This window comes from Oncorhynchus kisutch, linkage group LG6 (assembly GCF_002021735.2).
Source record: "Oncorhynchus kisutch isolate 150728-3 linkage group LG6, Okis_V2, whole genome shotgun sequence".
Lineage (NCBI taxonomy): Eukaryota > Metazoa > Chordata > Actinopteri > Salmoniformes > Salmonidae > Oncorhynchus > Oncorhynchus kisutch.
In genome coordinates this window covers 8,862,023-8,881,436 of record NC_034179.2, presented here as the reverse complement: position 1 = coordinate 8,881,436, position 19,414 = coordinate 8,862,023, and the positions used below count along the sequence as shown (strand labels likewise).

General features: G+C 41.3%; 1 protein-coding gene across 2 annotated transcripts in view; it reads left to right on the top strand.

Annotated features, from left to right (window-relative positions):
- The first annotated feature begins 4,699 nt into the window (after positions 1-4,699).
- Positions 4,700-19,414, top strand: part of LOC109893611 (AF4/FMR2 family member 1-like) — a 62,783-nt gene continuing 48,068 nt past the window's right edge. Inside the window, exons 1-2 of one of the 2 annotated variants that reach the window (XM_031826084.1) lie at positions 4,700-4,941; positions 12,638-12,755. In XM_031826084.1, coding sequence (XP_031681944.1) covers positions 4,925-4,941; positions 12,638-12,755 — 135 coding nt within the window. In that variant the 5' untranslated portion in view covers positions 4,700-4,924. The remainder of the gene's footprint in view (positions 4,942-12,637; positions 12,756-19,414) is intronic. The other variant, XM_031826083.1, reaches the window with a different exon arrangement.

Here is a 19,414-nt window from a genome sequence, read left to right as displayed (position 1 = left end):
ATCACAATATCTGTGTCCATGGCAGTTACACATACAATACAGTGACATTTGAACATACAGTACATTTAGTGAAGCTCCCTCTCCCAGCTGTGGTGAACTGGTAATTGTGGAATAACTGATACAAATCTAGTATGTGTTTTTTTTAAAGACTTACTTTCAAGGTTTAGAGCCAAGTGACAAATTAACTCTGTAACATGAAGCACAACAGTCTGATCAGTTATTTTATTTTCCAACTCAGCATGATTGTGTGAATAGAACGTATGAATAGTCAAACTCCCTGCGTGCAGTTATCTAATGGCACAATACCACAACAATTAAGATTATTTACAACATAGATTTTTAGATTGTATTAAAATTATAATAATGTTTTACACTCTTGATTTATTGTAACATTATATTAACATGATTAGAGTAATAAACATAGGATATGCCTTCTCCATTATTATCAACACTGACCTAGTCCAGTAAGAAAATATATTTTGGTCTTATTCTGAGCTTCAAGGTTCCAGAGTGGGGAGGTGGAATGGGCACAGTGACCTTTGAAATCCCGGTGCAAAGTCTACTGGCGACTGATATTCACTACCATTGCCTGCTGTGTTGCTGTGTGCGGTTTGTTCCAGGCTTCTCCTTGCCTGGTTGCCCAAACTCCTTTCTCTGGCCAAATGCTACGCCATATCCACAGATTTTAGTTTCTTCTCCTCAATGAGTCTGGATCTGAGTACCTCCACGACAATTTCTAGAATGGATTTCCATTCTAGACTGTCTGATTTTTCCCAGACATTTTGAAAATTCATCGTTGGTTTTGATACTCTGCGTGGTTAGAGTAAGATCCAATAGCTGATGACTTTGTTTTGTAACAAAACACCTCATTTTTATGTCACCACAAACAACTTCAATGATGGCAGTCTCAGACTGAAGTATGTACTGAACGACAGAGCAGAGAAAGGATTCAGTTTGAGTCATCAGGCAAAGCTTTTCCTTTCAACTCTTTACAGTATTAACCCCAAGGTGCCTAGGCCATGGATTGTCAGGAGACCTAAGCGACAGCTCCAGTAGCCTACACAGCAATGACTTGGAAGTCGGAAGTTTACATACATCTTATCCAAATACATTTAAACTCAGTTTTTCACAATTCCTGACATTTAATCCTAGTAAAAATTCCCTGTCTTAGGTTAGTTAGGGTCATCACTTTATTTTAAGAATGTGAAATGTCAGAATATTAGTAGAGAGAATGATTTATTTCAGCTTTTATATTTCATCACATTCCCAGTGGGTCAGAAGTTTACATACACTCAATTAGTATTTGGTAGCATTGCCTTGAAATTGTTTAACTTGGGTCAAATGTTTCAGGTAGCCTTCCACAAGCTTCCCACAATAAGTTGGGGGAATTTTGGCCCATTCCTCCAGACAGAGCTGGTGTAACTGAGTCAGGTTTGTAGGCCTCCTTGCTCACACACGCTTTTTCAGTTCTGCCCACACATTTTCTATAGGATTGAGGTCAGGGCTTTGTGATGGCAACTCTAATACCTTGACTTTGTTGTCCTTAAGCCATTTTGTCAAAACTTTGGAAGTATGCTTGGGGGCATTGTCCATTCAGAAGACCCATTTGCGACCAAGCTTTAACTTCCTGATTGATGTCTTGAGATGTTGCTTCAATATATCCACATAAATTTCCCCCCTCATGATGCCATCTATTTTGTGAAATGCCCCAGTCCCTCCTGCAGGAAAGCAACCCCACAACATGATGCTGCCCCACCCGTGCTTCACGGTTGGGATGGTGTTCTTCGGCTTACAAGCCTCCCCCTTTTTCCTCCAAACATAACGATGTCAGACCAGAGGACATTTCTCCAAAAAGTACGACATTTGTCCCCATGTGCTGTTGCAAACCGTAGTCCGGTTTTTCATGGAGGTTTTGGAGCAGTGTCGTCTTCCTTGCTGAGCGGCCTTTCAGGTTATGTCGATATAGGACTTGTCGATATAGGACTGTTACAGTTTCCTCCAGCATCTTCACAAGGTCCTTGGGTGTTGTTCTGAGATTGATTGCACTTTTCACACCAAAGTACATTCATCCATAAGAGACAGAACATGCCAAGTAAAGCCCCCTGGCAAAACCCTCCCCTAATCTGGACGACATAGGGCCAATTGTGCACCGTCCTATGGAACTCCCAGTCACAGCCGGTTGTGACTGAGCCTGGGATAGAACCCCAGGCTGTAGTGACACTGCAATATAGTGCCTTAGACCGCTGCGCCACTCGGGAGGCCCTAAATTATCCTTTCTGTGTGTGATTGTATAATAATTGGTTCAAGAACGTACATCTGGTATATTAGAAGCAATTATTGCCTTAGAATTTGTTTTGTATTTACACGAAGAATTACCACGGAGATTGCCATTTGTCCATTCACTATAGAAGGGTTAGCTGGCGACTTAACGAAAACGATGTGCGCGCTTTCATGGGGCAGAAGCGTGTTGTTGTGATTCTGGATGATTGTTGGATTGTTAGTAAGAATGACAAGAAACTGCCATGTGGGGAATCGTAAGTGGCTCGTTTCATCTTGTTCTTCATACTATGTCTTGTTTTGAGGTGTTTTGACTGATTTCATGTCAACGCTAATATAGCTAAAATTCTCTAGATAGCTAACCAACAACTGTAACAATGTATTTGAGAGACAAATCATCAAATCAAATCAAATTGTATTGGTCACATACACATGGTTAGCAGATGTTTTTGCAAGTGTAGCGAAATGCTTGTGCTTCTAGTTCTGACAGTGTTGCAATATCTAACAATATCTAACAAGTGCTCATTGTGCAAATGTATTTATATTTTCAATAAATATTAGAGATAAAATATAGCTTAGATGTTGGCAGGGTAGCCTAGCGGTTAAGAATATTGGGCCAGTAACTGAAAGGTAGCTGGTTCGAATTCTCGAGTTCGACGAAGTGAAAAATCTGTCAGTGTACCTTGGGGAAGGCACTTAACACTAATTGCTCCTGTAAGTTGCTGTGGATATGAGCGCACTGCTAAATGGCTAAAATTGTAAATGTAAAAAACTATCTAAAATTCCCCCGTAGTTGTGCACGCTGGTCTATAATGGTGATCCTGTTTTCTGCAGTACTGCGATTGGCCTTTACCTTCCTTGGCTTCATTGTGAGGTGGCAGACGTTCTCTCCTGCGACATGGTATGAATTATAGGCCTACCCATTAAGGCTCCATTGAACTTGGCAAACTACCTGCCCTCCAGGACACCTACACCACCCGATGTCACAGGAAGGCAATAAAGATCATCAAGGACAACAACAACCCAAGCCACTGCCTGTTCACCCCGCTATCATCCAGAAGGCGAGGTCAGTACAGGTGCATCAAAGCAGGGACCCGAGAGACTGAAAAACAGCTTCCATCTCAAGGTCATCAGACTGTTAAACAGCCACCACTAACATTGAGTGGCTGCTGCCAACATACTGACTCAACTCCAGCTCACTTTAATAATGGAAATTGATGTAAAAAATGCATTACAAGCCACTTTAAACAATGCCTCTTAATATAATGTTTACATACCCTACATTACTCATCTCATATGTATATGTATATACTGTACTCTATCATCTACTGCATCTTGTCATCTTTATGTAATACATGTATCACTAGCCACTTTAAACTATGCCACTTTTATGTTTACATACCCTACATTACTCATCTCATATGTATATACTGTACTCGATACCATCTACTGCATCTTGCCTATGCCGTTCTGTACCATCACTCATTCATATATCTTTATGTACATATTCTTTATCCCTTTACACTTGTGTGTATAAGGTAGTAGTTGTGGAATTGTTAGGTTAGATTACTCGTTGGTTATTACTGCATTGTCGGAACTAGAAGCACAAGCATTTCGCTACACTCGCATTAACATCTGCAAACCATGTGTATGTGACAAATAAAATTTGATTTGACAATTTGTTTTTCATATCACTCTATTCAATTCAATGAGTGTCTCCACGAAAATAGAATTTATTTAAAAAAAAACTACTATTGGAATGTTGTTCAGTATCTATGGGATGCCATTATCAGTTATATTCTTCACATTTATCAATAACTTAGATTAATTTATAGGAAGGCATACTTTAAATATCCACATAATCATAAAATATATCCGTAATTTTAATTTAATTTTGGGGAAATTATTTATTTATATTTATTTTACCTTTATTTAACTAGGCAAGTCAGTTAAGAACAAATTCTTATTTTCAATGACGGCCTAGGAACAGTGGGTTAACTGCCTGTAATATGAACTCTTTCAATATAATTCTGTATCCAGCAGTAGCCTGTGCTGTCTAATGATATGTGTAGTTCTCAGTTCAGAGATAAAATAAAACTGTTTGATTGCTATCCCTGGCAATAGTTTAAGGTGGTGATTCAGAGAGAAGAATAACATGTCCATAATAGGAATGGTGTGGCTGTACCATTTCCCTACGTGCAAGGGGGGAACTGTGCAAACTTTGTTTTTAAGTTGACAATTGAAAAACGCGAGAAAGAAAACACATTCTATAATATACAACAGAAATACAATTTGGAAATAAGTAGAACATATGAACAGTCGTTTTTTTGTTTATTGCAGGTTGCTTTTCTGTTTAAGTACAAAAGCCATCGTATCTCGCTCCACTGTGTGTCCCCCCCGGATGACTGCATGAAATAGAACAACCCAGTATGCCCTCAGACCAGGATCCATATGCACAGTTACTAGCAGAGAACTATGAAAGAACAGTTATAGACAGTTCATTTATATAAAAAATTCGATGACATTTGACTGGTAAACAATGTAATCAAGAAGGGAGAGGGGAGGGGGGAGAGAGATTATCCAATCAAGGATTGTCAGAAACACATGGCAAGCAACTTACAATTTGTTTTTTTTGTTGAGGCGCACCATGGCAGCTCGTTCAAGGTAAGCAGAGAACGTTAGCTAACCTACGAACTATCTCAAATCCATTTGACCATAGCTAGCTAAGAAGACGCTAAGTCGTTCCAAAAGTTGAGTTTGACTCGTTACTTCGATAACTACGTTTTTAGATATCGCTAGAAGCGTGTTTTTAAACGGAGTTTGGCGAAGTTATTTGCCATTTTTAAAGCGTAATAAAATAAACAACCTGAATTGGTAACGCGGCTAGCGTAGCCGAAGGAGGTGGAATCAGCTGGAACTAGCCTGCTCACTGCCACAGCTGTGGTGTGTGATTTAGCTAGCAAACTGGTGCCACTGCTAACCAGCTGATTGACGATGTCAGTGTATTTTTAGATTTTGGAGCTAGCGCACGACCTCACCACCGGCTAACATTTTAGTTAGCTCATTTAAATAACAATTCCGTCGTGTTTTTAAAAATTCGTGTATATATAATTAGTTTGCTAGCTAACAATATTTAGGATAACAAAAACTGGCCATTATGTAATGTGGTCCTGCGAGTTTAACTAGCTAACGTTCGTTAGCAAACGTTACTCACGAATTTAGCTACTAGATATTTAATTGTCACGTCAGAAGTTTGATCTTTCACTCCAGCCTGGCAGTGTTAATGAGATGCCTAACTAGCTCTTATAAAAACAGACTGCGAACTGCTAGATAACTCGATTTTGCGTTTTAAACCTGATACTGATAGTTAACGTTAACCGTAGTTTAATTTCGTACAGAAGAACTAGCTACTAGTGTACTTTCAATCATTCCTTGTTATACATTTTTACTTGCAGGAATGAATAAGGCGAATAACTAACCACCGCGCATGAACAGCTGATTGACTTTTTTAGAGGTCTCAAATCGAAACTAGTTTGTTTAGCAAATAAATCCAATTTCCCTAAACGCAGGGAAAGGAAGGAAGGAATGCGAGTTTACCATGTCTCCATCCATTGTACCTTTTTTTTATATCAATATTTTTAGCTACTCAACCACTTGATCAGGTTTGAAATTAATAGTTATTGTTGACGAAATCATCAATAGTTGCTGATAGTCCCTTGTCTAAAAACTCTCCATATTGTCTCTCTGCGTAAAGCCATAATAGTCCTAGATATAGATTGATTGATTAGCCTAATAAGGAAAATAATACAAGTTAATTATGCCCACAGTACCCTGCTATCATATCCTTATATTGAGTACAGGCTCACACATCCCATGCATGCAGCAGCATCGCAGACACACACCTGTGTTTGGGTTGATGAAAGTTAATTCCATCTACTGCCTTTGTATAGCATTGAACCCTACCCTTGTCTACTACTGGGAGAAACCATTGTACCAGCTGATGTGGAGGGATAAACTGTCCTCATGAAGCTAAACCTTAAAGGTGTAGCACAGGAGAAATGGACCCATTTGTATATAAAGAATGTAGCTATTTGGGCTTAGATATCAACTCGGTAGTCTCTTCAAATCACTCTCTAAGCATTTCACTGTAAATTTTACACTTATCTTTGGTGCGTGTGACAAATAGTTTGATTTTAAATCTAGACTATAGAAAAATAAATGCTGTTGCACCTTGCTTACCAATAAAGATGGTTGGCTAATTTAAAAGCCATCTTTTTACTGAGACAAACTTCCTTTGTTTACCATCAGTGGCTGAATATCTTTTCACCTATAATGTATACTAGTCAGTGGATTGTAAGTAATGATACAGGGTGAACCACATGTTGACCTTTGCCCACTGCAGGGGAAGGAGTCTCTCTGTCTTTCCCCCTCCCCCACTCATCACACAGCCCTTCTCTTTAGTGGAGGCTAGTATGCTGCGTGTTGCTTCTACTTTGCTAACTACAGACAGCCCTGCGCCTCTTATAAAACTTAAAAGCCTGCCATCAGTCGACTTTTGTGGTTCGAAGGAATTTCTGTGCAGGCGCCTGCCTACGTTTTGCCTATAGGTCTCAGCAAGGCCTACGTTATGTTATAGTATGCAGTTTGTATGTTGATGATGTCATGCAGACATGGTTGTGATATAGGCCTACATTTTGGATAAAGGCTCATTCTTGCATCCCTTCTGAAAAGCCAGACACTACACAGGCTACATTATGGGATGGCTGGATTTAGAAGTAGGCCGAGGCCTTTGCAATCCCCCCCCAATGATCCAAATGTGGAATCAGTACCCTTGCTGATTTTTGTATTTAGCTAGGCAAGTCAGTTAAGAATACAATTCTTATTTTACATTGACAGCCTAACCCGGCCAAACCCTAATCCGGGTGACACTGGGCCAATTGTGCGCCGCCCTATTGGACTCCCAATCACTGCTGGTTGTGATACAACCTGGACTCAAACCAGGATGTCTGTAGTGACGCCTCTAGCACTGAGATGCGGTGTTTTAGACCACTGCGCCACTCAGGAGTCCATATCATGGACCGTAATGGTTTGAAAACATGCCAAGATTTGAAAGATAATAATTAAATTGTATTCATCACATATGCTTTGTAAACAACAGGTGTAGACTAAGAGTTAAATGCTAACTTACAGGTCCTTACCCACAATGCAGCGAGAAAGGAAATAGGAAAAATAATACACAAGTAAAACGCATAATAGATGCTCACTGAGTAAGGATTACTTGGCTATATACATGGGGTACCAGTACTGAATAATGACAATTTGGCTATATACAGTTGAAGTTGGAAGTTTACATACACATAGGTTGGAGTCATTAACTTGTTTTTCAACCACTCCACAAAACAATAGTACGCAAGTATAAACACCACGGGACCATGCAGCCGTCATACCGCTCAGGAAGGAGACTCGTTCTGTCTCCTAGAGATGAACGTACTTTGGTGCAAAAAGTGCAAATCAATCCCAGAACAACAGCAAAGGACCTTGTGAAGATGCTGGAGGAAACCGGTACAAAAGTATCTAATTCCACAGTAAAACAAGTCCCATATCATCATAATCTGAAACGCCGCTAAGCAAGCAAGAAGCCACTGCTTCAAAACCACCATTAAAAAAAAAATACATTCAGGGACTTTTTATTCAGCTCATAAAACATGGGACCAACACTTTACATGTTGCATTTTTTTGTTTTGTTCAGTATACATACAGGTATACCTCAAAATAAAGTGACAGATAGGTAGCAGCAGTGTACGGTGCATTCGGAAACTATTCAGACCCCCCTGTATTTTGTTACATTACAGCCTTATTCTAAAATGGATTAAATCAATGTTTTTCCTCAAATCTACACACAATAACCCATAATGACAAATCTAAAACATTTATTTTGTTTACATATGTATTAAGATCCTTTGCTATGAGACTCGAAATTGAGCTCAGGTGCATCCTGTTTTTACTCATCTTTTGATGTTTCTACAACTTGATTGGAGTCCGCCTGTGGTAAATTCAACTGATTGGACATGATTTGGAAAGGAACACCCCTGTATTTATAAGGTCCCACAGTTGACAGTGCATGTCGGAGCAAAAACAACGCCATGGGGTCGATGGAATTGTCCGTAGAGCTCAGAGAAGGGATTATGTTGAGGCACAGATCTGGGGGAAGGTGCCAAAAAAGTTCTGCAGCATTGAAGGTCCCCAAGAACACAGTGGCCTCCATCATTCTTAAATGGAAGAAGTTAAGGAACCACCAAGACTCTTCCTAGAGCTGGCCGCCCGACCAAACAGAGCAATCGGGGGAGAAGAGCCTTGGTCAGGGTAGTGACCAAGAACCTGATGGTCACTCTGACAGCGCTTCAGAGTTCCTCTGTGGAGATGGTTATCCTTCTGGAAGGTTCTCCCATCTCTGCAGCACTCCACCAATCAGTCTTTTATGGTAGAGTGGCCAGACAGTAGCCACTCCTCAGTTAAAGGCACATGACAGCCTGATTGGAGTTGGCCTAAAGGACTCTGACCATAAGAAACCAGATTATCTGGTCTGATGAAACCAAGATTGAACTCTTTGGACTGAATGCCCAAGCGTCACTTCTGGAGGAAACCTGGCACCTTCCCTACAGTGAAGCATGGTGGTGGCAGCATCATGCTGTGGGGAGGTTATTCATCGGCAGGGACTGGGAGATTAGTCAGGATCAAGGGAAAGATCAATGGAGCAAAGTACAGAGATCTTTGAAGTCCTGTGCATTCTGGAGCAGGTTCTCAGACTGGGGAGACGGTTCACCTTCCAACAGATCAACAACCCTAAGCACACAGCCAAGACAACGCAGGAGTTGCTTTGGGACAAGTCTCTGAATGTCCTCAAGTGGCCCAGCCAGAGCCCGGACTTGAACCCGATCTAACGTTTCTGGAGAGACCTGATAGTAGCTGTGCATCGACTGTCTCATCCAACCTGACAGAGCTTGAGAGGATCTACAGAGAAGATTGGGAGAAACTCGCAAAAAACTGGTTGTGACCAGCTTGTAGCGTCATACCCAATAAGACTCGAGGCTGCCAAAGGTGCTTCAACAAAGTACTAAGCAAAAGGTCTGAATACTTATGTAAATGTGATATGATAAAATATATATATATATTTTTTCCTAACGGTTTTATGCTTTGTCATTATGGGGTATTGTGTGTAGATTGGTGAGAGGGAAAAAACGATTGAATCAATTTTGGAATTAAGGCTGTAACGTAACCAAAATGTTACGAATGCACTGTATGTGATGAGTCAATGGGGATCTTATATGCTGCAGAAATGTTTTGGTACCCTTCCCCAGATCTGTGCCTTGACACAATCTTGTCTATGAGATCTACGGACAATTCCTTCAACCTCATGGCTTGGTTTTTGCTCTGACATGCACTGTCAGCTCTGGGACCTCACCAAATCATGTCCAATCAATTGAATTTACCACAGGTGAACTCTAACCAAGTTGTGGAAACATCTCAAGGATGATGGGCTCCCGAGTGGCGCAGCAGTCTAAGGCATGCATCTCAGTACACTACAGTCCCTGGTTCGAATCCAGGCTGTATCACATCCGGCAGTGATTGGGAGTCCCATAGGGCGGCACACAATTGGCCCAACATCGTCCGGGTTTGGCCGTGGTAGGCAGTCCATTGTAAATAAGAGTTTGTTCTTAACTGACTTGCCCAGTTAAATAAAGGTTTCAATAATTAAAAATAAATGATCAATGGGAATAGGATGCACATGAGCTCAATTTCGAGTCTCATAGCAAAGGGTCTGAATACTATATTAAGGTGTTTTTTTAATGTTATTTTTTACATGCATATCCAGGGGCACACTCCAACACTCAGACAGAATTTACCAATAAAGCATTTGTTTAGTGAGTCCGCCAGATCAAAGACAGTAGGGACGACCAGTAGGGACGACTTGGTAAGGGTGTGAATTTAACCATTTCTCTGTCCTGCTAAGTATTTTTTTTAAACTTTTTTAAGTGTAATGAGTACTTTTAGGTGCCAGAAAATGTATGGAGTCAAAAGTACATTATTTTCTTTAGGAATGTAGTTTAGTAAAAGTTGTCAAATATAAGTAGTAAAGTACACATACTCAAACTGCTTAAGTAGTACTTTAAAGTATTTTTACTGAAGTACTTTACACCACTGGATTGTGAGCGTGTTCTAGGAACCTCCTGTATAATTACATGATGCAGGGCAGAGCAGGACGATAGCCAAGCTGTTTGAGGGCAGTCTATTTTGTTGCCAGATTTCCAAATGACAATTGAAGCTACATCCAAGTTCTCCACCCAGATCAAGTTATCCACACCCTTCTTACTTCAACAGAGCTGATTTTGTTATTTTTAAATCCAGTAAAGTAAGTCGTTGTCCATTTTACATGTATTCTGGCAGTGTGCCATTCTAGAGGGAGTGTTTGAAACAGATGATGTCAACCCCATAGGACTGTGTCTCTGTCTATAATTACACCTATCTCCAGATACAGTGCCTTCAGAAAGTGTTCATACCCCTTGACTTGACTTTTTTATTTTATTTATTTTACCTTTATTTAACCAGGTAGGCAAGTTGAGAACAAGTTCTCATTTACAATTGCGACCTGGCTTCACATTTGTTGTTACAGCCTGAATTCAAAATTGATCAAATATATTTTCTCTTCACATCTACACATCATATACCATAATGACATCGAAAAGATGTTTTTAGACATTTTTGCCAATTTATTGAAAATAAAATACAGGAATATCTCATGTGTTTTCACACCCCTGAGTCAATACTTTTAATGCACTTTTGGCATTGTTTACAACTATGAGACTTTCTGGGTAAGTCCCTAAGAGTTCCATACCTGGATGGTGCAACATTTGCCACTTTTTAAATTTATTTAAAAAATTCTTCAAGCTCTGCCAAATTGGTTGTTGATAATTTTAAACCATTTCAGGTCTTGGCATATATTTTAAAGTAGATTAACTGAAAGACCTTCACTGTTTTCTTGGTAAGCAACTCGTGTTAATTTGGCCTTGTGTTTTATTTAATTATCCTGCTGAAAGGTGAATTTGTCTCCCAGTGTCTGTTGGAAAGCAGACTGAACCAAGTTTTACTCTAGGATTTTGCCTGTACTCTGCTCTATTCTGTTTCTTTTTATCCTAAAATAATTCCCATATCCATAACATGATGCGGCCACCGGCATGCTTGAAAATATGAACAGAATGCTTTGTATTCAGGACCAAAAGTCAATTTCTTTGCCAAATATTTTGCAGTGTTACTTTAGGATGCATGTTTTGGAATATTTTTATTCTGTACAGACTTCCTTTTCACTAGGTTAGTATTTTTGGAGTAACAACTGATGGATCAACATTTTATTCTCCTTTCACAGCCATTAAACTCCGTAACTGTTTTAAAGTCACCATTGGTCTCATTGTGAAATCCCTGAGCAGTTTCCTTCCTTTCCGGCAACTAAGTTAGGAAGGACACCTGTATCTTTGGAGTGACTGGGTGTATCAATACACCACCCAAAGCGTAATTAATAACTTCACCATGCTCAAAGGGATATTTAATGTCAGCTTTAAAAATAAAAAAATTAAAGTATATATATTTTTAAACCATCTACCAATAGGTGCCCTTCTTTGTGAGGCATTGGAAACCCTCCCTCGTCTTTGGTTGACTGTGTCTGAAATTCACAGCTCGACTGAGGGGACCTTAAAATTACAAGTATGTGTGGGGTACAGGGATGATTTTTGAATGACTACCTCATGTTAAACAGTTATTGCTCACAGTGAGACCAAGCAACTTAGCACATTTTTTTGGGGTCCTGAACTTATTTAGGCTTGCCATAAAACAAAGGGGTCTAAATACTTATTAATTCAATAAATTTTCATGACACAATGGGGTATTGTGAGTGTATACCAGTAAAATGTGTTTTCTCAATTGAATCACTTTTAAAATTCAGGCTGTAACCCAACACTGTGGAAAACGTTAAGGTGTGTGAATACTTACTGAAGGCACTCACTGTATGATGGAACCCCCCCCCCCTCCCCCCCAATTACACAATTTTGGACTCTCAAAATGATTCTGGTAATGGTGTACTTTGTCTAATATCAATCCAACTTGCTCTCCTTATAAAGCCCAAATCCTAACCTGAGATCTACCCAAGTATTTAGATTTTTTTGCCCAACTCTTCCATTTTTGATATCCGTGCATAATTGAATTTACCCTGAAGTCTGAGTTAAGCGTATACAGACTTGAGAAATGTGTACTGTTAAGTGTCCACTCTAAACCTGTCTGATTTCCCCCTCCCCTCCCCACACACACACAGCTACAATGAGGAGAGGAACCTCCTTCGCATCCAAGAGCGGGAGCGGCGGAATCAGGGAACCTTCCAGGAAAAGGAGTTCTACCAGGAGACCGTTCCCCTGTTCGGGGAACCCTATAAGGTCAGACTACTTCCTGTTCTTTATTTTCTTCTTCTCTAGGCCCTTTATTAGGACTGCAGGAGGACATACTAACAACTGCAAACATTCCGACGTATTCCCAAAATACAGGTTATTTTATATGACGCTATTAATTATTCCATTCTATTTGAAATAAGAGAATTAGAGGCCAGAGGAAGTGTTTTGCTTGATGACTTGATGACCAATGCGTTTGCACGTTTGTTTTTGTAACACAGCCCACGTGTCAGTGTGTCGCTCTTAAGAGATGAGCTGTTGTGAACTCGACTCCAACCTTTTTTTATTAGAAACTCCTCAGAACATCTCGTTGATGTAGTTAGGCGTTGCTCTGGACGTGATGACCTGCGTTCATACCGTGACCCCCCCCCCCCTCTGTGGCCTAGGTCTAGTTACCACTGAAGTCAAATAAAATTGGGTTTGTCATATGCTTTCTAAACAACAGGTGTAGACTAATAGTGAAATGCATCATTACGGGCCCTTCCCAACAATGCGCAGAGAAAACACAAGGAATAAATACACAATGAGTAACGTGGTACCAGTACAGAGTGGATGTGCAGGGGTATGAGGTAATTGACGTAGATATGTACGTATAGGTAGGCTAAAGTGACTAGGCAACAGCATAGATAATAAACAGTTAGTGACAGAAGGGTCAATGCTGATTGTCCAGGTAGCTATTTGCTTAACTATTTAGAAATCTTTTAACTTAGGGGTAGACTCTGTTCAGGGTCCTGTTGGGTCCAGACTTGATGCATCGGTACCGCTTGCCGTGCGGTAGCAGAGAGAACAGTCTGTGATGTGGGTGGCTGGAGTGTTTGACAATTTGTAGGGAAAACCACCCACGTCATAGACTGTTCTCTCTGCTACCGCACGGCAAGCGGTACCGATGCGTCAAGTCTGGACCCAACAGGACCCTGAACAGACACCACTTGGTATCCAGGTCCTCAGTGGCAGGGAGCTTGGCCCCAGTGATGTACTGGGCTATGCGCCCTGACCTCTGTAGCGCCTTGTGGTTTGATGCTAAGCAGTTGCCATACCAAGCGGTGATGCAGCCTGTCAAGATGCTCTCATTGATGCAGCTGTAGTGAAGGCTAGCTCAAGGGTGTTTTTTAAAACTTTCATTTATGTAATTGGCTCAGCGTAGTGCAGGGATGGGCAACTCCAGTCCCCTGGGGCCTGATTGGTATCACACTTTTGCCACAGCTAACACACCTGACTCCAATCATGATCTTCAGTTAAGAATGCAATTAGTTTAATCAGCTGTGTTGACTAGGGATGTGGACAGTGTGTGACACCCCTCCAACCCCGGAGGACTGGCGCTGCCCATCCCTGATGTAGGGAATAGGCCTGGCTTTGAGTCATTCTTAGGGAGGTCTGAAATGAGTAGGGGCCAGGGCCAGGGTGGACTGTGTGTGCATACTATATACATGCATTTGGAAAGTATTCAGACTCCTTGACTTTTTATAGATTTGGTTACATTACAGCTTTATTCTAAAATTGATTTAAATTAATGTTTTTCTTCAATCTACACACAATACCCCATAATGGTAAAGTGAAACCAGGATTTTTAGAAACTTCTGCACACAAAAAAAAACTGATACCCTATTTATGTACGTATTCAGACCCTTTGCTTTGAGACTCTAAATTGATTCCGGTGCATCCTGTTTCCATTGGCTATGCTTGATGTTTCTACTACGTGATTGGAGTCCACCTTTTTGGTAAATTTAAAATTGACTGGCCATGATTTGGAAAGGCACACACCTGTCAATATAAGGTCCCACAGTTTGACAGTGCATGTCAGAGCAAAAATCAAGCCATGATATCGAAGGAATTGTGTCGAGGCACAGATCTGGGGAAAGGTACCCAAAACTTTCTGCAGCATTGAAGGTCCCCAAGAACACAGTGGCCTCCATCATTCTTAAATAAAAGATGTTTTAGAACCACCGAGACTCTCCCAGAGAGAGCTGGACACCAGACCAAACTGAGAAATCGGGGGAGAAGGGCCTTAATCAGGGAGGTGACCATGAACCAGATGGAGCTCTGTCAGAGTGACCAATCTTTCTGCAGAGATGGTCATCTTTCTGCAAGGTTCTGCCATCTCTGCAGCACTCTACCAATCAGGCCGTTATGGTAGAGTGGCCAGATGGAATCCACTCCTCAGTAAAATACACATGACAGCCCACTTGGAGTTTGATGAAAGTCACCTAAAGGACATTCAGACCATGAGAAATAATATTCTCTGGTCTGATAAAACCAACTCTTTGGTCTGAATGCCAAGCATCATATTTGGAGGAAAGCTGGCACCATCCCTACGGTGAAGCGTGGTGGTGGCAGCATCATGCTATGGTTATATTTTTCAGGGACTGGGAGACTAGTCAGGATCGAGGGAAAGATAACCTGCTCCGGACCTTAGACTGGGGCGAAGGTCCACTTCCAATGAGACAACGACCTTAAGCGCACAGCCTAGACAACGCAGGAGTTGCTTTGGGACAAGTCTCTGAATATCCTTGAGTGTCCCAGCCAGAGCCCTGACTTGAACCCGATCGAACATCTGAGGCGACCTGATAATAGCTGTGCAGCTACGCTCCCCATCCAACTTGACAGAGCTTGAGAGGATCTACAGAGAAGAATGGGAGAAACTCCCCAAATACAGGCGTGCCAAGCTTGTAGCGTCGTACCCAAGAAGACTCTAGGCTGTAATCGCTGCTAATGGTGCTTCAACGTACTGAGAAAAGGGTCTAAATACTTAAGTAAATATAATATTTCACTTTTTATTTTTAATACATTTGCAAATTTCTAAACCTGTTTATGCTTTGTCATTATTGGGTATTGTGTGTAGATTGAGGGGAGGGGGGACTAATTAATACATTTTAGAATAAGGCTGTAACGTAACAAAATGTGGAAAGTCAAGGGGTCTGAACTTTACGAATGCACTGTATTATACAAAAGTACAGTGCCTTGCGAAAGTATTCGGCACCCTTGAACTTTGCGACCTTTTGCCACATTTCAGGCTTCAAACATAAAGATATAAAACTATTTTTTTGTGAAGAATCAACAACAAGTGGGACACAATCATGAAGTGGAATGACATTTATTGGATATTTCAAACTTTTTTAACAAATCAAAAACTGAAAAATTGGGCGTGCAAAATTATTCAGCCCCCTTAAGTTAATACTTTGTAGCGCCACCTTTTGCTGCGATTACAGCTGTAAGTCGCTTGGGGTATGTCTCTATCAGTTTTGCACATCGAGAGACTGAAATTTTTTCCCATTCCTCCTTGCAAAACAGCTCGAGCTCAGTGAGGTTGGATGGAGAGCATTTGTGAACAGCAGTTTTCAGTTCTTTCCACAGATTCTCGATTGGATTCAGGTCTGGACTTTGACTTGGCCATTCTAACACCTGGATATGTTTATTTTTGAACCATTCCATTGTAGATTTTGCTTTTATGTTTTGGATCATTGTCTTGTTGGAAGACATCTCCGTCCCAGTCTCAGGTCTTTTGCAGACTCCATCAGGTTTTCTTCCAGAATGGTCCTGTATTTGGCTCCATCCATCTTCCCATACATTTTAACCATCTTCCCTATCCCTGCTGAAGAAAAGCAGGCCTAAACCATGATGCTGCCACCACCATGTTTGACAGTGGGGATGGTGTGTTCAGGGTGATGAGCTGTGTTGCTTTTACGCCAAACATAATGTTTTGCATTGTTGCCAAAAAGTTCAATTTTGGTTTCATCTGACCACATGTTTGGTGTGTCTGCCACAAGCCACCTGGGAAACTTTAAACAACACTTTTTATGGATATCTTTAAGAAATGGCTTTCTTCTTGCCACTCTTCCATAAAGGCCAGATTTGTGCAATATACGACTGATTGTTGTCCTATGGACAGAGTCTCCCACCTCAGCTGTAGATCTCTGCAGTTCATCCAGAGTGATCATGGGCCTCTTGGCTGCATCTCTGATCAGTCTTCTCCTTGTATGAGCTGAAAGTTTAGAGGGACGGCCAGGTCTTGGTAGATTTGCAGTGGTCTGATACTCCTTCCATTTCAATATTATCGCTTGCACAGTGCTCCTTGGGATGTTTAAAGCTTGGGAAATATTTTTGTATCCAAATCCGGCTTTAAACTTCTTCACAACAGTATCTCGGACCTGCCTGGTGTGTTCCTTGTTCTTCATGATGCTCTCTGCGCTTTTAACGGACCTCTGAGACTATCACAGTGCAGGTGCATTTATACGGAGACTTGATTACACACAGGTGGATTGTATTTATCATCATTAGTCATTTAGGTCAACATTGGATCATTCAGAGATCCTCACTGAACTTCTGGAGAGAGTTTGCTGCACTGAAAGTAAAGGGGCTGAATAATTTTGCACGCCCAATTTTTCAGTTTTTGATTTGTTAAAGTTTGAAATATCCAATAAATGTCGTTCCACTTCATGATTGTGTCCCACTTGTTGTTGATTCTTCACAAAAAAATAGTTTTATATCTTTATGTTTGAAGCCTGAAATGTGGCAAAAGGTCGCAAAGTTCAAGGGGGCTGAATACTTTCGCAAGGCACTGTATATACAAAAGTATATTGATACCCTTTCAAATTAGCGGATTCGGCTGACATCACTCGCTACCGGGTTCCAAACTGCTTCTGGAAGCAACATCGGCACAAGAACTGTTCGTCGGGAGCTTCATGAAATGGGTTTCCATGGCCGAGCAATAGCCCACAAGACTAAGATCACCAAGCACGGGCTGGAGGTGTTGTAAAGTTTGCCGCCATTGGACTCTGGCGCAGTGGAAACTGTTCTCTGGGGTGATGAATCAAGCTTCACCATCTGGCATTCCGACAGATGATTCTGGGTTTGGCGGATGCCAGGAGAACACTACCTGCCACAATGCATTGTGCCAACTAAAGTTTTGTGGAGGAGCAATAATGGTCTGGGGCTTTATTACATTGTTCGGGTTTGGACCCTTAGTTCCAGTGACGGTAAATCTTAATGCTACAGCATACAATGACATTCTAGATGATTCTGTGCTTCCAACTTTGTGGCAACTGTTTTGGGGAAGGCCCTTTCCTGTTTCGGCATTGCCAATGCCCCTCTGCATAAAGCGAGGTCCATACAGAAATGGTTTGTCGAGATCGATGTGGAAGAACTTAACTGGCCTGCACAGAGCCCTGACCTCAACCCCATCGAACACCTTCGTGATGAATTGGAACGCTGACTGCGAGCCAGACCTAATCGCTCAACATCAGTGCCCGACCTTACTAATGCTCTTGTGGTAAGTCCCCGCAGCATGTGGATGGAAATCCCAGCCTGTGATTGGGTGAGGACTGCAAGTCCCCTAGTGAGCATGTAAATCCCAGCATGTGATTGGAGACAGATGGGAACCCCCAGCCAGCCATGTCCTCTGGAAATCGATGCAATCCCCAGCCAGCCACGTCTTCTGTAGATTATGGAGCTGTTCGGTTAATGAGGCCTCTTGGAGCCCCCTACCTTGTCACTACTCAGGAGGGAGTGGGAACCCCTGAGGAGTACTCTAAACCGGAGGGCCAACCAGTTATTCCTGTCCCCCATCAGAGCCTGTCAGCTCCAGCAGCCACTTGTTATTTAAAGCAGGGGTGGTTTTGTCTAGACTGGATACAGCTCTTGTCTAAATTGACTTTTCATAGCAGGTTAATATAACTTGTGCACAGGTTGGGAGAATTGACATGGCAGGTCAGGATAATTAGGTTAAGGTTAAGAAAATGGTTTGGGTTATCAAAAATACATTTTTATGTCAATTTGACAAAAGCTATTTAGTCAACGGTTCAAATATCTGAACTTGTATTAATCATGGTCAAATTACCGACCATGGAATTAGTTATTAAAATTGCTAAATCTTCTCTCCGCACAATGGCAAAATGTGTAGAATTGCAGAAAATAACTATTAATGTATCTCTGCAGTCAAGTAGGGCTGCTAAAAAATGTTGCTTGCAAGGTGGGTGGGCGGGGTGCCCCGCGAACACAATTTCGGGCCCTCAAAATGCTAGGGCTTTTGTCGTTATGGATGTGGCTACGCAGACCCTCGAGTCACTGCACTTCCTCATGAGTTACAATCAAAGTTGCCCACCCCTGATTTTAAAGTTAGCTATTTAGGCTCCCTAGAAAATAAGAGGGTGTGGCTTAAAATAATGCAATTTGGTGAGACTCTTTTTAATTCCGTGTCTGTGTGCTGGTTGGCCTTGGTGCCTAGTGGGTCAGTGAGAGGCTGTATGAAATTTAAAATATATATATATCGGTTAACGTTCTTATTTAGAATTACGGCCTACCGTATGTGGGGACGGGGGCTGGGATTAAAAATATAGGACAAACGCATCACGACAAAGACACCACAACACTACAAAGAGACCTAAGACAACAAAGCATGATAGCAACACATTACGATGACAACATGGCAGCAGCACAACATGATAGCAGCACAAAACATGGTACAAACATTATTGGGCACACGGAAGCGATGCATTGTCTGTGTGGCCAGGGAAGTGGGCCAAGATGAGCTTGAGATGGCTTGAGATGTTTCTAAGCAATCCTTAAAACAAAACAAAAAAACATGAAAATTAGAAATAATTGTGAAAATATGAACCTAATAACGTTATTAGATCATTTTATAGTCCTCAAGT